The sequence below is a fragment of the Patiria miniata genome, unplaced genomic scaffold, assembly GCF_015706575.1.
Source record: "Patiria miniata isolate m_02_andy unplaced genomic scaffold, ASM1570657v1 HiC_scaffold_22, whole genome shotgun sequence".
Lineage (NCBI taxonomy): Eukaryota > Metazoa > Echinodermata > Asteroidea > Valvatida > Asterinidae > Patiria > Patiria miniata.
The window spans coordinates 17647780-17672594 of NW_024037061.1; the positions used below are offsets into that span (position 1 = coordinate 17647780).

Genomic DNA, 24815 nt, shown 5'->3' on the forward strand with positions numbered 1-24815 from the left:
AGGTTACCGGCCAAAACTCCATGCGATTGTTATGCTAAGTAAACAACAGCTAAATACCAGTCATAAGCAATGTACATCACATGGAGTTTTGGCCGGTAGCCTAAATTTACTAAGCAATGTTTTTTCGTGCTTAAGCAAATTTTCTGCTTAAGCAGCTCTATGAAATTGGGCCCTCGTGGTGCTTGCATAGTATCCAGCAGAAGCAGAAGAAGCATGTAACAGGCATGCAACTGGGAATTTAGAAAAACGAGGAACTTCCGAACCACACAAGACTTTGTACAGTGTTTTGCAATTTGCAATGGCATTCATGAGAAGTAAAAAACGAGGAAATCAGCAGATCCGAGGAAAAGTTGCAGGCCTGATGTAAAGGCGCCTTTGGTAGCCAGCCATATGACCAATATATGACCACGGAGCACAGCCAGAGATCCAAAGTGTTTGATTTTTTCCGAGGGAGGAAAACCAGAGAGCCCTGAGAAAAACCCTCATGGCACAGGAGAGAACCAACGCACAACTCCACTCACATGTGGTCCGCAGCCGGGAACGAACCAGGGCCACAGTGGTGAGAGGCAAGCGCTTTATGCACTAGCCGCCCATGCCCACAATGTGTGTCGGTATAAAATGATGCGAGCTTGCCCGATTAAAATATCCTCGCTCTATAAATGTATGAAACTTTCCAGTTCATTCTTCAGATCAGAATGCAATGTTTCCAGCGCGTGTGATCGGCAAAGTGGCAAGAGGAACTGCTGCTTTTGGGAAAGCTGTCGTGTGTCCATTGGCACTGCTATGTTTTTTTCTACATCGAGTTGATTTTTTGTTGGTGTGGCTTGACTTTTGAGCAGTGAACATGCAGGAAATCAGGGTCAATGAGGACCATTTTCATTGCCTGTTCAATGCATCATGACAAAAACTTCATTGTCAAATGTATGTATTTTGAAATGACTTGAGGTAACTACATGGTCAGTGAAAAAGATGCTTTTATTTTTTTGCAATACTGTTAGTGTTATGTTGATGCTTTGTACGATGTTACATATTTCATAAACTACAAAGATACAACGACCCTGACCCTTAAGGCAATATTTACAAGAAATCTTGGAAAGATTTCCATATAAGAAGTTCACTAATTTTCCTCTGTATTGATTAACAAGCCCCCAGATAGCAATTTCATGTCATAAAAGTCAATTTGAGCAGTGAGAAAATACAAGCATTTTCTTAGAAAACACTTAGAAATTTTCAGTCCACTCTCATAGGGTTTGTACATAGGGTGTTGAGTGAACTTCTTATATGGAAATCTTTCCGAAATCTTTGAGAATCTGCCAAAATCCAACACTTTTGAGTAACCCAATAACATATTTTATCTTTAAGAAAACTTGAATCCTTGATCCTGATTGGTCGATCCATGGCAACAACAGTGTGATATAAGACCTAATAGCACGGGCGATATCACACTCTGCATATCACGCCATTCCAAGATGCACGCGCCATTCCTTCAGCACACACGTATCATAGGATAACTGCTGAAAAGTTTGTGTACCCCGTGCGTGTTCCATCTTTACTGTGCGTCAAGTTTGCTTGAAGATAAACTTGTTATCCCAATCATGCTCATGGTACACAGAAACGTTGTGTGTCTTGCATCCCATAACCCACTCGGCCTTCAGCCTCGTGGTATGTGGAACACAGACACACTGCATTATTCCGTGTTACCATTGCGCTCGTGGGATAACTTATAGTAATATCTCAATAGCTGTACAGTATGGCATTGAGCAATATCGTGTGTTAGATTTTGGCGATTAGTGGGTTTTTTTAAGTTAGAAAAAGTTAACGAAAACATCAAGAAAATCATACTTGATCAGCTTTGCAGTATAAACTTCCCAGATTCATGCAAGCACACCAAGATCTCAAGATTAAAAACAAGCTGTAACGCTGTACAGGTTCAAGCTATTAGTGCCAACCACAACTGCTTTTGTAGAAACTTAAATTTTATTTTTTTCCCATTTTTTAAAAGTATTCATTCCTTGTAATGAGCAAAGGACCCTTAAAATGCAAATTGACCGATAGTGCTGTCATTGAGCATAATACAGCCAACCATTTTTTTATGAGACAAGAAAAAAGAAAATCAATTTCTGGCAAAACTCTAAACAGTACTTAAATTAAAAAAAATTAAAAAATACAGACTTATTTTCACAGCTGTTTTAGTATATTCAAGTTCCCTTACTTTCCATAATGAATAATTATAAAATACAAACAAAACTTGTATGTGAAGTAATTACCTTAGACTTGGATGTTTTGATCAGTATATCAAAAGTCATGATAAATTGTCTTAACTCAAATAATTATTGTTTTCACTATCCTCTAATGCTGGAAAATGGAGATTCTTGGAAAGCAAGTTAGAAAACCCCCAAAATAGTTTGGAATGCTTTATTACTGTTAAAAAAAGAAATAAAAATATATACGTCGAAAGCCTTTGTACACTGCAAGTAAAATGCCACCAATAATGACCCTCATAGGACAATATGATAATTACAATCAGCAAACCAACGGGGATATCTGTTATGGAAAAATGTAAATGTTACAATGCTATACCCAGTGCTAAAAGAACGGCTTTAAACAAATGATCTCGGCAGTAATTTTCAGCCCTTCTTTGCCAGTAGACAACACTCTTCTCGACGATGGCAGGGAATTATTTATAGCAAAACTTGATTCGCACATGACACCCTGTCCAGCACTCCTATTTGTCCTTTCTATTTGTACAGAAACGGCCAATTTATTGCAGCAGGCATATTTACAATTCTTGGCTAAAAATCATCGCAGAAACTGAAATTGGAACGGTGGTACAAACGGTTTGGAAACAATGATGAGTACATGCATGAGAAATAAAGTTCTGAACTACTTGTGTTTGCTAATTTATTGAAACTTCTTGTTTGTTTGTAATGTTCTTTGTGCTTAGATCTGTCTATTTTCCCCAATGCATGTCTTGCTTTGTGTGTTTGTCTCCCATTAGTCTTGTTTGTTTGTTTGTTTGTTTTTTCATGTTTGTTTTGCTTCTTTGTGTGTGCGTGAGCTTGTGCCTGTCTGTTTGTCGTCCTTTGATTTTGTTTGTTTCTGTGTCTAATAAAATTGTACTGTTGTAGTTACTGTTCAATGTTTATTTCTCATGTACTTATCAATATTTCATAACCACTTTTGCACTATTTCCATTTTAATTTCTGCAAATCTTTAAAAGCATATCATGCTTTTCATGGATTTTGTTCGTTTCCAATGATACCACTCGAAATCCAAAGAAGAAAGTTCAAAACCCGACCTATTGAAGTTTCAGCTCGGTGGATATCACAATTAAAAAAAAAAGTGGAAAACCATGCACTCACTTTTGATAACGCAACAAGATTTTGTCGATAGCACTTTTTATTTCCAAAAATCAAATTCAGTTGACTGATCCTTGGAAATCACTTTTGATTTCTTCTATACAGCAAGCCAGACAGAATAATTTCACAGGGTGTTTAGTACCAGTACGATCTTTAATCTGCTTTTTGATAATTCGGTAGGTTACTTTTGGGATAAATGCAAACAATCCCATATGCTTTTAACCAAAATCCAGGCAGCCTGTTCCAGGTTTTGCTCAACTGATCTTTGCTCAACTCTAGCAGCCAGACAAGTCCTTGTTCTTTCCCTTTCTTCTGAATCTGGTCTCGTTAGGATCAAAGCCTTGCTCCTTGCACCCATAGACCGCCCAGGCCGGGGTCTTGGACATGTAGTCGGACGCCGTGAATCGCTTCTCCCCGTCGCTTGACTCGTACTCCGCGATGAGCTCATGGAATCTGCTGTAGTCGATCCACGTCCACCATTCGTCATCCTTCTTGAACTGAAACAATCATACATATTCAGGTTAGACTGCGGCGGTTCTGCGGCACGGTGTTGGACGTACATGTACATCTCAGACAACTCAACAGTGCGCATAAGAAAAATTACTAATCATAAAATGGATTTTACTTCTGCTAAAATGTAGCAGTTAGTTGCTACCAATATTTGAAATTATTCATCCAACTTGTTTGCTGCAATAGAAATCGCCTCAGGTGCTATGTTGACGAGACATTGCAGCCTGGAGTGCGCCCAATTGGGCTACAAAACCCATTTTAAACGCAATGATATTAACAGGAAGAGCATTTAAAAGTAGAATATAAACGTCCACACAAATATACTTTAAAAACTGGGCGTTTTTGTGTTATTATTGCAAGAACCATGAACGAACGAATTTCGGGGTCACAATTTTGTCCCCGAAAAATCGGGCTGTTGAGTGCTAGTTGTGAATCCTGCCGCACAGTGGTTCGTATTCTGCGGACGTGTGAGAAACAGCATTTGTGCATTGGTAATGTGTGTATTATGTATCACACACATAACATGATAACATGTACGCTGCACTGAATAGACACGACTTGAAATACGTATGGGTATGCCACAAAATGTCCGTCGCATCCGAAGTAAACAACCATTTTTGGGGGGTTTTTTCTCGGCAACGGTAAGATATTAGGTTTGTTTCCTTTCAACCAGACCTCGGAAATAGTATAAGTAGACAATCCAAAACATGAAATATTCTGGGATTTTAGGCTGTAATCCCCTTTAAACGCTTGCCAATGTCATGTATCCTACCTTCTTGTGTGCAACCAGCACACAGTTTGAGTGCTCATGCTCGCTGGCGACGGCATAGTCTGGTAGCAAGTCCACCAGTGTCTGGACGAAGCCCACGACCTCTTCATGCCAGGGGATGTTCTTCATGGTCAGTGTGCTGGCCTTGGAGTCGCCACAGTAGGTCACTCCCTGGTCAAAGGTCACAAGGGTCAAAGGTCATAAGGGTCAAAGGTCATGAAAGTCAAAGATCTAAATCGCTTGAGGTATTTCCATTATTAGTAAGGCCTCTACACTGAAAACAGTTTTGCTGCAAGAAATTTGTCATTGAGTCTCAACATTACCATGTACATCATAACACCAAAGTACGTTTATACATGTGGAACGTCTTTGTGTGTGGATCCCTTCAATAGATTATGGCCAAACTATTCTGATCTGCTTCAACATAGTGAGCTTAAAGTTGGCTCTTCAAAGAGCCAACTTGTTAAAATAACAATAAAGAACAAAAGAGCTGTCCACCATTTTGCTTTCACTCTGTCACAGATTTTTACAATGTGTGGGAATTCATAAGATGGAATTTGAATCGGGGTGATGTAATTTAATATTAGGTTTGCCTTTCACCGACACATAAACACTGTATACTCAGTGTGTTACCTCCCGAGTAAAAGTTGGAAAACATCACTCGGGTGGGTCTCGAACCCACCAGAAAGCAGGGGGTCGTGGGTTCAAGTCCCACCCGAGTGATTTTTTTCCAACTTTCACTTGGGAGGTAACACACTGAGTATACAGTGTGTATACATTGGTGAAGGGCAAAACCTAATATTAAATGTGTGGGTAATTTGAAAAAAAAAGGTGATAAAAGGAAATAATTATACATCTTTTAAAGTATTTTTCATGCTAATATCACTTTGTGGAAGCAGGTCACAATTTTAAAAGAATTTTTCTTCTTTTGGTTCTTTTGGTTCTTGCAACTTTCATTGGTTTGTCATTGGATATTACCTTGACCTCGATGAAGTCTGGTTTGCCGAGGCTGACCAGGTTAGCGTAGGCCTCAATCTCCTCGTTATTCCAACCGTTGACAATGGTCAAGCGATATACTGTCCTCTGACCCTGTCAACAAAAGAAATTAGAAACTGTTTTTATTTTTCAACTGTTTTTAAGAACTAATTACAATCAACAAGTACATGTTGTAATTATTAAATTTCTAAACTTAAAGCTATAGTTCATCATTTGCAACTATCCAAAAAGTAACTGACATAATTATTGTTAACAAACACACTTGGTTGAAAGATATAAAGGGGACTAAACTCCCTGTGAAATTATTCTCTCTGGCAAGCTGTCATTTTGAAGAAATCAAAGAAAGAAGGCCTTTCCAACAGTGCGGCTTAAGACACACCGCTGGAAATTTAGTAGTTTGTTTTTTTATTTGGCGAAGTGCGCACAAGCTGCGCTAATTCAACAGATCGGTGCACGACATAGCTACAATCTGCTCAGTGAGAACGTGTCGCAGACGCTGATTTCAGGCCCAATTTAAAACATGATTCAGCAACTTTTGATTAGAAATCGAGATCCTAGAATGCCGTTTTTCTCAAAATATAAAGCTGAAGTTGAGCTGAAACTTCATCAGGTTAGTTGTTCAGCACCCTTCTTTAGATGGGTAACACTTTTGTTGCTTCAAACGAACAAAATGCACAAATTACAAATAAATGATGGACAATACCTTTAAGGCTGGCTCACGCTTGCCACAAAAGCAAATTGACCAAGTTTACCTTTTCTGAGAGCGCCTCCAGGCTGCTTAGGAATCGTGGCCAGAAATCACGGAACAGCGGTCTGTCGATCTTCTTCAGGCTGTCCTTGGTGCTGGCGTCAACACTCACGTACAGCTGAGTTACTGGAACCATGTTTCTTTAAAAAAAAAATTAGCAAATTAAAAAAAAAAGCTTTTTTTCCCCATAATTATGGATACACTTTTGTCACTAAGTGCCAACTGTTATGCAAGCTGGATGGCGCAAGTGAAGTGCAGGATGAATATTGTAACGTAGGACTCGAGCGGTAAAGGTTTCTGGGGAACGTCAATTTCTGTTTATTTATTCCACACAATAATTGGACGATGAAATGTTCTCTTGATTTTGATGATTGGTTTATTCTGACCCTTGTACACTAACAAATCACTTGGTTTCGTACTAATCTGATAATTCTAAAGACTCTAATTCTAAAAGCACTGTTTATAGCATACAGATCCTTCCTGTGAGACCGCCAGACGTGAACTGCCTTAAAACGCGCCAAGTAAGCCCGCTTGGCACATCTGTACATGATCATGCAGTGATCACGCGCTGTGCATCACGCGACCCCCAAAATAGCTGCCAAAACTAGGTCACTGCATAGCGCCGCCAGCGCCAATCCGCCACAATATATTTTGTGAGACACATAATAACAGTTGCCAGATAATGGATGCAACGGCTGCCAAACCAGATAATTATGTGGTGGCACCAGATAACACAACATAAAATGGTCACCTTCCTCTGACAAAAATATATTCTCCTTTTTTCCTGGCGGTACAATCCAGTTTCAGGAAATGTAGAATAGAGCCCTCCCCAAAAAAAATAAAATGAAAAAAAATAAATAAAGTAAAAAGGAATATATCCCAATGTCTAACTCTACAACATGTTTTAATAACTCAAAATATTTTCTCAAAGAAAATATCTCCTAAAAGGATTTTGTGGCCAATAATAAGCCTTTTCGGAGTTCCAACTGCGCATTCACAACCTGTGACAACGCGCATTGTTTGTCTCAAATGGCCTTTGACATCATCGCGCCACTGACTTTACAAAAAGGCTGTTTGTGCATTGTGGGTACTGTCAAAGGGCATTTGAGACAAACAATGTGCGTTGTCACAGGTTACGAATGCGCGCAGTTAGAACTCCGAAAAGGCTTATACAAAAGAGGCAAGCCCCTACTCATAAAAGAAATCTTCCCAACCTGACTCCATTAAATGTACATTTATACACAAAGTGTAACAACATTATGTCTCAGGCCTTTACCTGATAGCGTCCGGGAACTGAGCGTTGGTGACGAGAAATGTTGAGATCTTGTTGCTGTGGAGCAGCTTAGCGAAGCGGTTGATCTCTGGATACATGATGGGTTCACCGACTAACGACAAGGCACAATGCTGGACGTTCATGGCTTCAACCATACGCTCTGGCTTCACTCCCGGTACACCTGTGGAAAATAACAGTCAAATAGAAAGAAAACAAAAATTGACCTCAAGTTATTTTTTTCATTGTGTCTCACAGAGAGACAGGAGGCCAGACTGCATGCCTTTGACATGCGCTGCCATCGAAAAAACCTTTGAGTTGTATGGTCACAACATGTCTCAAATAACACCATGAGATCTCGGACCAAGCAACCTCAGCTTTCAGCAATCATCAGGAAACGGCGCCTGTAATGGTTCGGACATTTACAACGTATGAACAAGGACCGGATCCCCAGAAAGCTTTGCTACTGGAAACCAGCCCATGGAAAACGCAGACCTGGTCGACCAAAGACATCATGGAGAGAGATCATCCAGAGAGACATTACCAGAATGGACTTTGGGTGGTCTGTAGAGGAAGCAGAGGTGGCAGCAAGGGACCGTACCATTTAGAGGCATCTTTCTAGTCAAGCAGCAGGTGCAGCAATGCACGATACTGGCCAGTAAGTAAGTGAGTCTTTTGGATACTGAAATTTTAATACTCGGGATGAAAACAAGGTCTGTATCGAATGAAGCGGGGAAAGCCTTACGCCAGTGACCACCAGCTCTAGAATGGTCAGGCATCTTGGAGCCTCTCTAACTGATTAAACACATTGACACTCCATTGAAAGTTGGCAAAAGGATTCCTTGATTCACCAATATGGGCTCCGTGCACAAGTTCTCCTTCAATGGCCAGAAAAGGAGAGTTGGGGGAGACCTAGACTGGTTCCCGGTCTATCCACTGCGTATTTCGAATGATCCAAAGTTACAGGGGGACAGGGATTAGTCTGGGACACCATTGCAAGTTAAGTTCGAACATATTCGCACGCCGACAGTGCCTGACGCTCACGTGAAGACACTGTGGCTAATAGCTTTGGCACATTCAGGAAGTCGTGCGTACTTTGCGTGCGAACCAGTACAGTACGGTACATGCACGCTGTGTGTGACCCGTCCACGGAGCTCTCAAAAGTGGTAAAAATGCGCCCTCTTTTGTTGGCGCACGGAGCCCATATAGCAACAGTGTTTTTTTAGTTAATTAAAAGTCAGTGAAAAAGATTTTCCAATTTAACTTCAAATAGAAAATGATCACTTGTTAATGGCTGGAAGATAAGTTGACTTCTGTAAAGTCAAGACGTTTTTTTCCATTTGTTTTGTGGTCATTTTGGTTGCATTACCTTTGAACTGTTTGATGAGTTGGTAGTGGTTCTTAAGAGCGCCCTCTAGGATTTCTTCCGGTTTGTCCATCTTCCAACGCCATTCTGTGCCCACTGGATTGGTGTGATGTCTTGAAAAGATTCCAGAAAAATACACACATTGTGACATTTTGGACCAATGCTTTCCAATATGAAGAGATGAATCCCACTGCAGGAACTGGTCTTGCACTGCATTCATTCATACCATGTACAGAAATCAAGAACATTTTTCAGACTGCACTATATCTTTCTGCTACAAATACACAAGCTACAGTTAACCCCAACTCTATCAAAATCCATCCTCCCATTTTGGTGGGAAATCGGTCCTGCGGACCTGGTTTGACTAGATATTGATGGAGTTCGATGGATTTTGGCCTAGGCCTAAAGCAAAGCCTGCATTGGAAGCAGTGTGATTGATGGATTTTGGTGGACTTGGTCCAGTACTTAGTAAAAGATAGTAGAGATTAGGGTTAATACTGGACTTTTACTATATTTCAAAATAAAATTACAGGTACTTTCTTTCTCTTAAGCTCTAGGAAATCAATGAGTGTCTAGTGTAAGTCCGTTACTCCCTCCTGCGCCCAAACAGTCACAGCACTCCATAGTTTTATGGATTCATCAGGGAAAAAATATAAAGCAATACAATGTAGTAATGGCACTTATGAATAAAACATTATGGCTTGGAGCCAAAAAAATACAAAAATTAAAATTTTGTCACAGTTCAACTCAAAAGCTACAATCCTGGCCAAATCTCGCTGGGCCCCAAACCCCCCGCTCAATGTTGTCTCTCATTGTGCGGTGTGTGCTCCATCAGCTGGAGAGAACAACATTGACTGGGGGAGCGGGGGAGTGGGTGACCGTGAAAGGCTACGGTTATTTCCAAGTGTCCCAACCATTTTGGTCAAGATTGTAGCCTGACATGACCCTTCAGGCGAGAGTGTCAGTGTGGCACCTTACCTCCAGCAGAAGACACACTTGTTTGCGCAGGCTAGGCTGGGTGTGGACTCCATGCAGCGATGGCTCTCAATGCCGTAGAATGTGTGTTTGTAGCAACCCCCTCGACCACGCAGCATGCTCTGACAGGAACAAGAATCATGAAAACAAAATTCAAAAATGGCCAAAAAAAGGACCTCTTACATTGAATTTGATAATATGTAGTAAAAAATGGATTCTCTCTGAGGTATGCCATTCCAAGGTTTGCGGCTTTGCATTTGTAACAAGCATCTCTACTTTGTCGGTGACCCATGGCCACATGGCACATATTGCCTCTGATTAGTGCCCCATTAACAAAGACATTGACATATTGGGGAACAGCCAACAAAGGAATTTGAAGTGTGGGTGCTATTATGGGCAAAAGTGGTTTTGCAAAACTGGAAGGGTTGTAAAGTGCAGAAGACTAGGAGGGTTAATGAGAGGATGGAATTAGATCATGTCCAAACTTTTCTTCTGCATGTTGATCTCTACTTTGTGACTGTTTTGTAACTACCTTTGTCCATCTGCACAGCTTCACTCCAGAATGGCTTCCAATCAGCTTGTAACCTGTAAAAAATGAATATTAAAAAAATTAGGATAACATGATAAACTGACTTTAAAGTACCAGCCAAATAACTAGATATCTTCAGAACAATTACTGAATAACTGAATTTTTAATAAACAAACTAACTACTTTGGCACTTTTGCTAGGAAGCTGCTTGAATTTTCGAAGTCCCCAATTAAAAAAAGGTGTCATCTACTTAGGCTGTCAGCTTCGGTCAAAAAAATTGGGCCACCGGTATCAATGATCGAAAAGAGCAATGTTTATAGAGATTTTTGGCAAGGTATGCACATCTAAAATTGAAAAATGCATGATAGCTTTGTAGTGTGAGCAGTGGCAGCTTGAACCGGATTAATTATATGTGGTAAGAAAAATGTTTTGGCTGCCACTTTTTTTTAAAAAGTGATAGCGCCCAAAAAGTTGCCACCGTTTCAATGCTATCATGTATTTTCCAACTACAGGGGTGCATACCTTGCCAAAAATCACAATGAGCATTATTCCCCTCATTTGATACTGACCCCCAGGCTGATGGCCAAAATGACAATCTTGCAAAATTCTCCGACAACCTCCTGATGGATGTTAAAGTGTGTGGGAAAATTAGGGTAAATAAGTCCAACTGAAACTGTTTGAAGTCTCAGTACATTTTAGATCAGTAAATGCCATGCACTTGCCTTGTTTTGTCAGTGCTTGTCTCAGCATAGGTGTAATCATCTCTCTGGGTTCTGACGCTTTGTCTGACGCCCTGGACTCCTGAGGAAGAGTCAGAAACAGAGATAAACCATTAAATGTTCAATTTTATAGCTTAACAACAAATTTCCAGTCAGAAGATTTTTACTTCAGAGAACTGTGCATGCACAGCAGATTAAATTGTGTTACCATTAAAACTTCCATCGTTAACATAGTTTTGGAAGCCTACAAAAAATGTCCTCCGGCAAAATCTGTCCGCAATTAACCAAAACTTGACATTGATGTCACACCTTTTTACGAGAAATAAGATTTTAATATATTCTATGATTGGCAACAATTGACCTGTAACCATTTGCGAGTTAGCCACGCCCCTTAGACAACCCTATGGAATTTTGCACGTTAAGTTTTGTTTGTCTCAGTTTTTGCGCGTTCCGCATCCATTTGTGTATCATGTAACTGGACAATATTTCACAAGCCACGTTCACGCGTTTCTACCACGATAGGTTAACTGCAGACCCCAACATTAAACTAAAGTAGATTTCATTAGAACAAAACATATAAATTGAAAATTTGTTAAAAAGAAGAAGATGATTTTGTTTTAAAGATCACAGGGTATGTATCTTTACATGAAAAATCCCTTCAAGCATGAACTTTGACCTTTGCCCTTTGTCCCCTTAACCTTTAACTGACCTTTGCTTTCTTCATCTTCTTCATGACCTTTCCCAGGTCCTCCAGGTCAGTCAGGCCGTTGGTCTGTGTGATTCGGCTCTTGGCATCCTCACTGCCGTCCGCCATGTTGTCATCATCATTGTTATCATCCTCACTGGAGCTGTCATACATTTCCTGACAAACAAACAAACATGGCTTAAAGAGGTTGTGGAATGCTCGAAGTCATTTCCGTCATTTTTCGGGTATATGTAGCCTAAGGTGTGATGAAATAAAAACGACTATTGTTTCTGTCATAAAATGAATACAAAAGGTACTTTTTGCGAGCTGTTTTTCAAGTCCTGTCATGCCTGTTTCGACCCGAACGTGCAATTTGTGTAAAAGTCGTTGTTACGGGCAGCAAACAAAACACAGTAAATCGTGACGTAATAAACAGGACTCCCGATGCAGAGTAGCATAAACGAGTCCTGTTTATTACGTCACGATTTATTGTGTTTTGTTTGCTGCCCGCAACGACGACTTTTACATAAATTGCACGTTCGGGTCGAAACAGGACCTGAATAGCTCTCAAAAGTAACCTTTGTACTCATTTCATGACAGAAACAATAGTCGTTTTTATTTCATCACACCTAAAGCTACATATACCCCAAAAATGACGGAAATGTCTTCGAGCATTCCACAATCTCTTTAAATATAGTTCAAACTTAGGCATATCGGATCATTTCCTTGTCTTGCATTTTCGTTTGTTTCCAATAAAACCACCACTCAAAATCAATTCCAAGGAAGACTGTTCAATGCCTAACCTGTTGAAGTTTCAGCTCAGTGGGTATTACACTTTTCAAGAAAACGAAGAAAACTGTGCACAATATGTTGATCACAAAACACAATTTCGTCAATCGAACTAGTTCCAAAATCAATCATTTCCTTGTCTTGCATTTTCGTTTGTTTCCAATAAAACCACCACTCAAAATCAATTCCAAGGAAGACTGTTCAAAGCCTAACCTGTTGAAGTTTCAGCTCAGTGGATATTACACTTTTCAAGAAAACAGTGAAAACCGTGCACAACATTTTGATCACAAAACACAATTTTGTCAATCGCACTCATTCCAAAAATCAGCCAACTGACTGATCGTTGGAAATCACCTCCATTTCTTGGGTTCTTCTAAATGACAGCAAGCCAGACGGAATAATTCAGATTAATTTCACAGGGTGTTTAGCACCGAAGTGGAATCTTTAATCCAAGGAAGAAATTTGACAAAAATTTGGAAGGTTAACCCTAACTCCCTAGGCCTTTTTGCCGGGATGTGGCCTCAATCCTGCAAAATCCTCCAATTGGCCTCATGGAAAGATAGCATATAGCCTCAATCCTGCAAATTCCTCCATTATTTCTTGAATATGGTCCGTGGAGGGGTGACCACTGCCTGAATCCTGCAAAAACCTGCAGCAGTGACTGTCAATATGTTGAGGCTTAGCCAGTGACATCCTGGAGTAGTACGGAGAATTTCAAGCATAATCCAGGCCTATATTTATGCATGGCTGATCAAAAAGAACACAAGGTCCAGCCCAAGACCTTGACAAAGTGCATCCTACGAAATCAGTAACGCTTTTTACCATGTAACCTAAATCCTCCAAATTTCTCCACTTTGTCAAAGAGGATTTTGAAGGATTCAGGGTGGTTAGGGTTAAATGTAAGGTAAATGCAAATGATCCTACAATGTACATGCCTGTAATAACATTTCTGTGCATAAGTAGAAAGTTTGCGACGCTATTTTTTTTCCAACATCTGGCAAGGAAGTTTTCATCTAAAATCGCAATAATCTTCCGCCAAGCTAATACAATAAAAAGAAATAGGGCTGTTAAAATGACAGATTGTATGCAAACAGGAAGCATGTGATGCCCACAATTTTGGGAAGGATTTTGCGAACAAATGACCTGCTAATTTTGAGAAGGGTTGCTTTGACAACCAACACAAAAGGCGATTTTAAAAGTTTGCTTTCAAGACAGAATTTCTGAAAAATTAGGTGATCTCAGCTAAAAATACCTGCCTTATTTTCAATGGCATCAATTTATACGAACTTCAAATGTTTGACAAAAGACACTGTGCAGTTTTATATTTTACAAAATGTGTTTTTGTGTCACTGTTTACAGGTTTAAGTGAAATTGTTCCCAGGAAAACAGTACACAATTTTAAGAATTTATTTTTCAACTTATCTACCTCTTCGTTGGGATCGTTGTTTTCATTTTCAGTTTCCTGGCAACAACCTCCTTGTGTTTTTCCACATTCGCAGGTCTGCTTCTCCGAGGAGCAACTATTGCTTGCACTGCTGGTTAGAGTCTGGATTAGTGTTGTCTTCCATGCCTCATAATCTGCTTCGATACCTATGAAAATGATCAAATGTATGTAATTAAGAAAATTTAAAGGATAAACAACATTTACAAACATAAAAAAAAGAAACCACCAAATTTTCATGAACACCTTACTTAACTGTTATTAAATAATAGTCTCAAGCATCCTGTGAAATCATGGCACCCGGTGTGCTGACTTTTTCAAGAAAAGTGGCATTTTTGTATCAATTTCCAATAGTCGGCTGACCACCTTTGGAAAAAAAACATGTTCTTTTTCCCTTCAAATATTACTTTCAATTTACCAAATTTAGCTTTGCAATCGGTTACACATCCAATGGGGGCAAGCCAGCTAGTCTGGTTCCCTGACCTGCCGATTCCCTGACGTTTATAATTTGCTCTGTTCCGTCTGAAGTAGGGTCAGGAAACCACACTACCAGGACAGCATTTTTTTTTTTTTTTTTTTTTTTTTTCATTATATATGAACACACAACTTTAAAAAGGTCAGTGTAACAATATTTGCTATTAAATACTAACCCCAAATCCATCTATTTCTGAAAATGACAGCAAAAGCAAATGTTGTTGATTACCTCTAAATTTACAGAATGACAAGGCTAAGAGTATACATGTAAAATAGATACAAGTTACATTCTTAAATTTCATGTCATCGACCTGGTTTTTTTCCCTGCCATATTTGATCAAAAAAAACATTGATATTATAATCCTGGAAATCCGAGTATCTGGTTTGACATAGATTGGAGAAAGAAATATTGGTGCTAAGTGGATTGTCAGGGTATTAGTGGATAAATGAAAATGGAGTGGATTACCTCCGTGTTTGCTCCCTGTTTTTTCCTGCCATATTTGACCAAAAACCATTGATTTTTTTTTATCCTGAAATTCTGAGTATCTGGTTTGACATAGATTGGAGAAAGAAATATTAGCGCTAAGTAGATTGTCAGGGTATTTAGTGGATAAATGAAAATGGAGTGGATTACCTCCGTGTTTGCTCCCTGTTTTTTCCTGCTATATTTAACCAAAATACATCGATTTTTTTTTATCCTGAAATTCCGAGTATCTGGTTCGACATAGATTGGAGAAAGAAATATTAGCGCTAAGTAGATTGTCAGGGTATTAGTGGATAAATGAAAATGGAGTGGATTACCTCCGTGTTTGCTTTCAGCTACATTCCGGTCTCCCTCTCCTCTTTCAACTACAGCCGACGCACTCAGCGTACTCAACCATTTGTCCACATCTCTAGCAACCTTGAGAAACAGAACAAAGAAAAACGCAACATTGAATTCACCATTATCCCGATGCAACTTCCATCTTATGGAGAGTCTCATTGCGGTACTTGCTGCTACATCAGATTCGAACCTCCCAGCTGACCCCGGCAAGTTCGGTGGTCAAGTTAGGGAGTTTCAAACACAACCACCGCTTTAAAGTTCTGTCCACGGATCACAAAAAAAAGGAGTGCGTTCTTTCAGCAAAACGAAAACAATTCACACACATCCTTAAGTGATTTGTTTTCGTTTGCTGAAAGACCACTGAACGTTTTGAGATCCGTGGACAGAACCTTAAAACGGCGGTTGTGTTTAAAACTCTGGAAAGTACATAAGTGATTTGAATGATTCTGGTACAACGAGAAAGCTTATGAATTGGGCTTTCATATCCTAGATTTTGAAAGTGCTACATGCAGAACTTCACTAAAACAATTGTAACCGGGGACAACAGGCTCTTCAAGTTTAGATGGAAAATATACTGTTTTTATTCCTCCTCAGTGGCCGCATGGCAGCAAAGCGCAGCCAGCGCTGTCAAACTTTCCTTAAAGGGAATGTACATCATTGTTTTTTGCTGTAATTTTCAGAAATGAACTATTTGAGGGGTTAGTATAATAGATCAAATATTGTTTCAGTGACATGTTTGAAGTTTTGTGTTTGAAAATGCTTGAAAAAACCAAGAAAAACAAAAATTGTTTAAGTAGTCTGGTTCCCTGACTCCACTAAAGATAAAATGGATCAATTTATAGATGTCGGAAAATTGTAAGGTAAGGGAACCAGCCTAGCTGGCCTGCAACCATTCATGAACATGTAACCAATAGCAAACAAAATTTGGACGGAAAAAAATTGTAAATTTGGAGCAGTAGTTGAAAAATAGTTAGGTTTTTCCAACGGTGGTCGGCTGACCACCGTTGGAAATGTATACAAAAATACCATTTTCTTGAAAATGACTTGACACCAGGTGCCATAATTTTACAGGATGCTTTAGACTGTCATTTACCAACATCCTAGTAGGGTATTTTGTAAAAACTTGGTAGTTTTATGTTTTGATGTTTGCAAATGTTGTATATTCCCTTTAAATCACAAGACTTTTACAACATGTGTATTCTTGTCCGTGGCTAACGCAAAACTGAACAAAGCTTATCTAGACCACAGGATGTTGGCCAGTGCCTCGCATTCCTGGGCAGACCACGTAGGGATTATGAATAGGGTGATGAAACAAAATAACTAGAAAAGCTAGAGTCTAATGAATAATAATGAAGTACCGTAATAGGTTTTGCTGGGTCAACTCAAAACCATCAAGGCGTTGGGTTACGCGGACTAGCTCATGCATGTACTGTACTGTACCCACGTTCGACAGGCCACGCGGCGCGTATATCCCCCATATACACGTACGTACACCCACACGCAGAACACAGTAGGCCTACATTTACTGCCTTATTACACCATGCGTACAGTCCGTACTCACGTGTGTGTGCTTGCTGGTTGTGTTAGCCGTTCGTACGGACAAGGGTCGTACACGCACGTAGCCGCGTTGATTGTGGGTGCAGGGCCCGATTATCTCCCTCCGACAAAAAGCCGAGAGACCGCATTGAACAAGGCTAGGCCTCCTGCCTGGAGTTGATTACTTTTCCAGAAACTTGGAATGTGTGGCTGACCATGGAGCTATAGCTCCATGGGCTGACCCACCCAGGGCTAAAGGACAGGTTTTCTCACTCATGCTCACAGTGGTGAACAAAAATATAACATGCACATGATAAAACAATGAAGATAATAATAATTTCAATACTTTGAAAACATGAAAACAATCCAAAACTTATGAAAAAGCAATCCCGCGTACCGACTACTGGGATATAAAATATTAATAAAACTTTCAAAAGAGATAGGAAAAGCAAAGGTGCTCCAAAAAGATATGATTGAAATATGCTTAAAATATTTCACCGGTTACACAATGGTCCCGACATTTGGGTTTCGTTTTGTTTTTCTCACCCTTCATATTTTGGAAAAATATACAGAGTACCTTACTTGTAGATATGCAAACATAAACCTGTTGAAAAAAATAAATTAAACAAAAATACTGAAACAACACATATATGCAAATGTCAACTGTGAAACTATTGCCTGCTTTGGTTTTGCATGCTGTCAAAACAAAGATTACATATGTGACCAGGGGAACACAGGATCTTCAAGTTGAGATGGAAAATATACTGTTTTTATTCCTCTTCAGTGGCCCCATGGCAGCAAAGCGCAGCCAGCGCTGTAAAAACTTTCTTTAAAATCACAAGATTTTACAACATGTGTGTGCTCTTAGTGGTGGCTAATACAAGACTGAACCAAGCTTATCTGAACCACAGGCAAGCAGGATGTTGGCCAGTGCCTCACATTCCTGGGCAAACCACATAGGGATTATGAATAAGCAGTCATTGCTAAAGAGGTGATAAAACAAAGTAACTAGTGTTGAAAAGCTAGAGTCTAATGAATAATAATGAGGTATGAAGTCAGGCCTCCTGCCTGGAGGTAATTACTTTTCCAGAAACTTGGAATGTGTGGCTGACCCACCCAGGGCTAAAGGACAGATTTTCTCACTCATGCTCACAGTGGTGAACAAAAATATAACATGTACATAAAAAAATGGAGATGATAATAATTTCAATACTTTGAAAACATGAAAACAATCCAAAACTTGTGAAAAAGCAATCCCGCGTACCGACTAATGGGTTACAAAACATTAATAAAACTTTCAAAAGAGATAGGAAAAGTAAAGGTGTCAAAAACTATATGGATGAAATATTGCTTCAAATATTTCACCGGTTACACATAGGAAAAACAACCTATCCTTACAAAAAAATCCCATAAAGAAAAAACTGTTGACAAGAATATAAAGTTAAGCTTTTAGTTTCAACTACGTATTCCCTGTATAAAACTGGAGTGAACTTTAAATAACGCAGAAAACTCTTTGCTGCATCTGAATAACATGTTGGATATGGAGATCAATGCCACATTGTGCATGAACTATGGGTGATGGCTACCAATACAACTCCACTCCATCAAATGAATGGAAAACTGTTGCAAAGTATTATGAGATCTTTGACAAGGATCAAGTCAGATATGTTCAAATCATAGAGTTAAGTACTGAAATCATTGTACCAGTCGGCCTCCTCTTCAACATAGCCTTTCTCTTCACAGTCATTCGAGTGAAGTCCATGTGTACAATCATCAACATCTACTTATCCAATCTGGCTGTGGCTGACTCGCTCTACCTTATAACTGACTTGGTATTGGCACTGTTTTCATATGTAGGGCACATCTTCTGGATAAAAGCAGTCATAAGTGTCCAACACATGCTTCTTGCTACTTCTAATCTATTTGTGTTTATCATAGCAGCTGAGAGATTCTCTGCAGTGCGCAATCCTCTGACATTCAAGCAAAAATCCTCTAAATCTCGAGCAGCAAAGATATCAGCAGGACTCTGGGTGGCAGCAATTATCGTTGCTGTGATTCTGGTATTCTTACCAATAGCTACAACAGCCGCTATCTTCGCTGACATTATATTTTATACTCCAACCATTATCCACACAGTCTCTTTGATAGGGACTCTTGCTTTGTACATCTGTGTAGTAGTCAAAGTACGTAAGCAATCAGCCTCATTTCCAAACCGTCCCAAGCAAGCAGGAAAGGTCCTCCGTATGGTTGTCATCAATACTGCTGTTTTCTTTGTTTTGAACTCACTCCACATTGCAAGTTTCATTATTATCATTGTTGGAACTTTTTATCATGGAACTGAGCCTTCCACACAGGTTACATTTTTCAAACTTGCAGATAAAGAGACTTTTGTGCTTATATGCTTGGAAATCTTTCGACTTACGAATAGCTCAATTAATCCCCTGGTCTACAGTGCCACAAATGCTGACAATCGTGCAGCTGTGGTCGAAGCTTTCTCATTCCTGAAACTGTGCTGTCGTTGCTGCCCAAGACGGAATCCCAGCCGACCATCGCAGCCAGGGAAGCAGATTGAGCTTCGTGTGATTCCACAGGCAGAAAATGTCCAAGAGCACCGTGCTGCCAGGCCAAGCAGCAGCAAGCCACCAAGCCAAGGGCATGCACAACACGCAGCGAGTCAGCAGCCACTGGACAGCTGTCAAGAACAATGTTCCAGGGAAAGCAGCAGCAAGGCATCCATGCACAGTCAGCAGCATTTTCAAGTGCATGTTGAGGTACATGCAGAACCAGCAGGGACCCCAGCGCTTGGAAGTTCTCATCAGGACAATGCTCTAGTCTGACTGACTGCAAGCCATCCATGCAAGGGGAACAGTGTGTACATCCAGAACCAGCAAAGAGCCAGCAGTCACTTGCCAGTTCTCAGGAACAATGTCCTGGGCTGACTGGCACCGAGCCATCAGCACAAGGGCAGCAGTATGCACATCCAGAACCAGAAGGGAGTCAATCATTTGAAAGTTGTCAAGAACAATGTTCTCTGGTAACTGATGAGTGCAAGCCATCCATGTAACGGCGCAGTCTGCAGAGTCAGCATATACTTAGTCAACAATCACTTGCAAGTAACTCTGAAACAATGTTCCAGGCACAACAGCAGTGTGCCATAGGAGTGCATCAAGAACCAGCAGGGAGTCAATCACTCAAAAACTGTCAAGAACAATGTTCCAGGGTGACTGACTCCAGCCCATCCCTGCAAGGGGAACAGGGGTCTCAAGAGTGCCAGCAACACTTGCAAGTTGTCAGTAACAATGATCCAGGATGGACTTATGCCAAGATTCCAATGCAAGGAAGCAGTGTATGCATTCAGAACTCGCTGGGTATCAGCCTCTCCAATTAATGTGAACAATGTTCCAGCTCCTATGATACCCAGCCATCAGTGGATGGAGAACAGTCTTAGGAGGCAACCCCCACAAAGTTGCCAAGAACAATGTTCAAGTCTTATAAGCAACATCCTGCATCAGAATCCACAGTAAGTCATCAAGGACAATATGCCATGCTTAGAGCAGATGATGGCCAACTTGAACTAGTAAGAAGTTTCAGTTGATGTAAATAAGCTAATGATGATAGTAGTAAATATTAATCCTCCTATGCAAACATATATTCTGTTCCAAGTAGTCCATTCAGTCAAAATCAATTAAGTGGCTGTTTTAAACAGTTATTTAAAACGAAATCAGCGTTTTGTACACTTTCAAAAAAAGTAACCGGCTGACTATACAATATCATTTTATAGGCCATCAGCCTTGGTCCAAAATTTTGGCCACCGGTATCAAATGAGGGGAATAATCGTCATAGCAATTTTTGGCAAGGTATACACCTCCAGAGTTGGAAAATATGTGATAGCATTGCAACAGAGGCAGGTTTTTGGGTGTTTATCACCTTTTTTTTCAAAATGTCCATCAAAATGCTTGTTACCACTCTAGGGGCGGTATACATGTACCTTGCGCATGCTCATTATAATCATTTATGCCCTGATTTGATACTGACCAAACCCCCAGGCTGATGGCTTATTAGATATTGTATCATTAGCCGGGCATTTTATGGTACTGACATGCATTTCCTTGGTTCCCACTTAATCTAGAAAGTACAAAGTTACAGTTGTCAACCAGTAAACAGAGTCTAGCGCGCATCACTGTCGCACGCAAACATACATGTACATTGCACCTCCGCAACTAAACACTAGTTTGAGCCATCTCGTGAGTCATGACTATGAAAATTAAAGTATGCGTTCTTCTATAAAGTTTCTCCCTCTTTTTTTTTTCTGCACGTAATTTGCAGGTTTGGGCCCTTACATTTTTCCAGAAATTTTCTTGGTTTAAATTCAGTCCAGTTTCTATTTCAAGTATAGGGCCTAGTCGCGTCAGTAGTTCAGATTTGACCAAACTGCACTGATGATCTGATGGCCTGAAGAACAAGGGTAACATATGTGAAGCAATTTGAAACACCAGCATAAAGCACTACGTAAGCACCACATTATTTTGAAGTACCTGATTATAATGGCCTTCATAGAGTGAGTTGCCCAGCCCAAACACGGCGTACTTCAGCCCTCGCAGGAGAGACCTGTGAACCCGGAAGTCTGTGGTGGCTTCCTCCAGCCATCGGCAGAACCAGGCAGCGCTCTCTGGGGGCTTGCCCTCCGAGTAGGTAGCCAGGATAAAGATGCACAGGTCCAACCCATCACTCTGATGAGGAGAGAAGTAAGAATGTTAACACTACTAGCCCCGACCCTCCCAGATCTTTTAACCCTAGTCCTTTTTGCTAGGATGAAGCCTCAATCCTGCAAAAAAAATCCTCCAATTGGCCTCCTGCAAAAATAGCATATGTAGCCTTAATCCTGAAAATGTCCTCCATTATTCCTTGAAAATGGTTCTTGGAGGGGTGACCACTGCCTGAATCTTGCAATATCCTGTGGCAGTGACAGTCAATATGTTGAGGCTTGGACAGTGACATCCTGGAGCAGTACAGAGGATTTCAAGCATAATCCAGGCCTATATTATGCATGGCTGAGCAAAAACAACTCAAGGTCTGGCCCAAGACCTTGACAAAGTGCATCCTACAAAATCAGTAACGCACTTTTGCCATGTAACATCAATCCTCCAAATTCCTCCACTTTGGCAAAGAGGATTTTGAAGGATTCAGGGCGGTTAGGGTTAATATCAAACTGGGAGGTTTATTGAGGATAAACACATTCACAGTTCAAATTGGGTTTTACACTTAAAAAAATACATAAATAAATAATATTCAATCATAAAAATAGTGAACTTCATGGTTATCTGCAGGGAAAAATGACAATTAATATGGGAATCAAACAGCAAGAGAGAATGGTTTGTTTTAATATGCCAAAAATTCTTTCTAAAATCTGTATTCTCTATCCTTTGAGTGACAGAAAATAAGGATTGTACAAGAGTATGAGAATGTATACGTCATAAAAAAAAAGCAGTACACCACACAGCAGATGGCCCTTACAACGGAAGTTGAGATTAAATATTAAAACTGTAAACTAGGTACATTTTGACTGTAGCTTACCTCTGGGATGATGTGACTTTCTGGGTCAAAGGTCTTGAGGTCAATGACCTCAGCAGCAATACCACTTGAGGTCACTCGCTTAGCCAGATCTTCTGCAAAATGCTGGAACAATGAAACACAAAAAAAAATGACTGGTATGTTTTTGCAAAATTTCCCTTTCTGAACTGAAGGTACATTTGTAATGTTTCTCTCATATGCCTGAATTCTGTTAAACTTGATACCCAAATTTATGTAATGACCATCAACTACAATAAAGCATAGGAGACATTTTAAATGTTACATATTTCATCTCTCCTTTGACATTGTTTTAATCAAAGACAAACCTAATCCACAAAGTAGGAAGATGTAAAGGGGAAAAAAGCAAAGACAACTGGAATAAAAGAAGTAAACCTTTGCAGTTCCAGTTTGGGTGCCGTACAAAATCCTCAGTCTGTATTTTGGGGAAGAACTTCCCACCCGGTGGCCTCCGGTCACATCTCCATTCTGATTGGCTGTGGCTGCACCTGTCACTCTGGATCTTGGTTTGGATTGGCTGATACCACCTGTTGCCTGCCTGGGTGCCTGGTGTCTGCCTTCAGCTGCCCTCCCTGGTGCTGCATTTGGTGCCTGTACGTGAATGCGTACATTTCTCACTTCCTAAAAATGTACACACAAAACAGTTATCAAAACATTTGTAAACAGCACCAAAAATGACAAAGAAAAGGCTTTGATTTTTACACTGAAGCTTCAAATTACATTTTCTCAAAATGAAAAGCTGCCTCATAAAAACACCATGGGCGTCAAAGTGGCAAGGAAAGATTTCCATATACGAAGTTCACTCAACACCCTGTGTACAAACCCTATGAGATTGGACTGAAAAATTTTAAGTGTTTTCTATGAAAATGCTTGTATTTTCTCACTGCTCAAATTGACTTTGATGACATGAAATTGCTATCTGGGGGCTGTTAGTCAATACAGAGGAAAATTAGTGAACTTCGTAAATGGAAATCTTTCCAATGGCAGTATCTGACTTTGTCAATGAAATATAAATTATGGTGTTGAAATTCGAGATTAAATGACGTTCAAACTTACATTTTCATTTTTATTCCACCAAATTATCACCAGCAGTATCGTGGCTGCTCCAGTCACAAATGACACACCATACCAGCAAGGGGCCGATGTCCATAGCTTGGTGACCAGCTTACTTCCCCAGCACACTTGTGATGGGGACAAGGCATCGTCTGCGTGTTGATTAAAAAAATGCAGAAAAGATGGAATGAAACAACATTAATTATAAAACTCATTGAAAGAGGTGGGAACGCTGGGAATCGTGTAGTTTAGGACCCTGTTCTACATAAATATTAAGAGAACAAAGACAATTTTATGTTTTGGGACTTAATACCTAAACATTTGGCTATGATGACAAGTAGGAAAAGTCACTTTGTGCTTGGAATCATCTAAATTGTTCATGAAGATAAACATGTTGATGATCAGAAATGTGGCTTAATTTTGTGGAAAGAGAGCAGGAGAACCTGGCGTGTGGTCACAGATACAGCGCAGCAATATTGCGGCCACACTAGTGGGGCTATATTTGACTGTGACCGACTGTGTGAACCAGTCCCCGATTGTTTTCGTTGTTGAACCAGCACGGCACTGAACATGCACAGTGAGTGTTTATTGAGACTTAAAGACATTTTTAGTGTGACTGTGAGTGTGAGGAATCTTCGTCTGGTTCCGCGCTTTGGCGATTTGCATATTCACGAGCATGACGAGACAGGATTGCAATTTCGGATTTTATTTCCCTTTAAAAACAAAAATCTTTCAGATTTACACTGGGCCGGTTGATGCACATCACTCTTGAATACTAAATTGCTTACGTAAAAACAAAACAAAACAACATATAAAACTCTCGTGGCAAAAAGCGCCCTCATCATACTCATGCAGAAAACTCCATTGCGTGTGCACAAATGAATTAGAAAAGTCGCAATAAAACAAGCTGGTCGCCTTATTAAAACAAAACAGAGTATCCAAAGCGTACTCTTTAATTAGATTTACCTCCGGCTTGATTTTCGTCTGCAAATACACAATTCAATCCATAGAAATGTACAACTAAAGTGCAGAGAACAAGTACAGTGAAATTGCTCATGGAGGCTGCCATCTTTGAAAGTGCATCATGGGATACAAAAATCATTTATCTTTCTATGACAATTCCGTGGCTGAAATTGGTTAATTTCTACATACAATTATACTTTATAAAATATTAAAAAGTAATT

At 40.0% G+C, this 24815-nt stretch overlaps 1 protein-coding gene across 1 annotated transcript; it reads right to left on the minus strand.

The window, feature by feature from the left end:
- Positions 1-1794: 1794 nt before the first annotated feature.
- Positions 1795-24713, minus strand: LOC119730439 (S-adenosyl-L-methionine-dependent tRNA 4-demethylwyosine synthase TYW1-like). The gene is made up of 17 exons (XM_038203328.1): positions 24598-24713; positions 23635-23783; positions 22954-23199; positions 22564-22665; positions 21525-21719; positions 15432-15531; positions 14142-14305; positions 11951-12103; positions 11245-11323; positions 10526-10578; positions 9997-10115; positions 9022-9131; positions 7659-7836; positions 6387-6522; positions 5617-5727; positions 4642-4809; positions 1795-3856 (listed from the first exon to the last, which is right to left on the minus strand). Exons 1-17 carry the CDS (start codon positions 24698-24700, stop codon positions 3635-3637), a joined length of 2388 nt encoding a protein of 795 aa, XP_038059256.1. The 5' UTR covers positions 24701-24713; the 3' UTR covers positions 1795-3634.
- Between the last annotated feature and the right edge of the window lie 102 nt (positions 24714-24815).

Excerpts from the sequence above, each read along its gene's own strand:
- LOC119730439 (XM_038203328.1), bottom strand. The coding sequence starts at position 24,700 with ATGGCAGCCTCCATGAGCAATTTCACTGTACTTGTTCTCTGCACTTTA. Across the intron at positions 5,728-6,386 it reads TGGAGGCGCTCTCAGAAAAG|GGTCAGAGGACAGTATATCG; the intron begins GTAAACTTGGTC and ends TTTTGTTGACAG. Across the intron at positions 3,857-4,641 it reads TGCTGGTTGCACACAAGAAG|TTCAAGAAGGATGACGAATG; the intron begins GTAGGATACATG and ends TGATTGTTTCAG.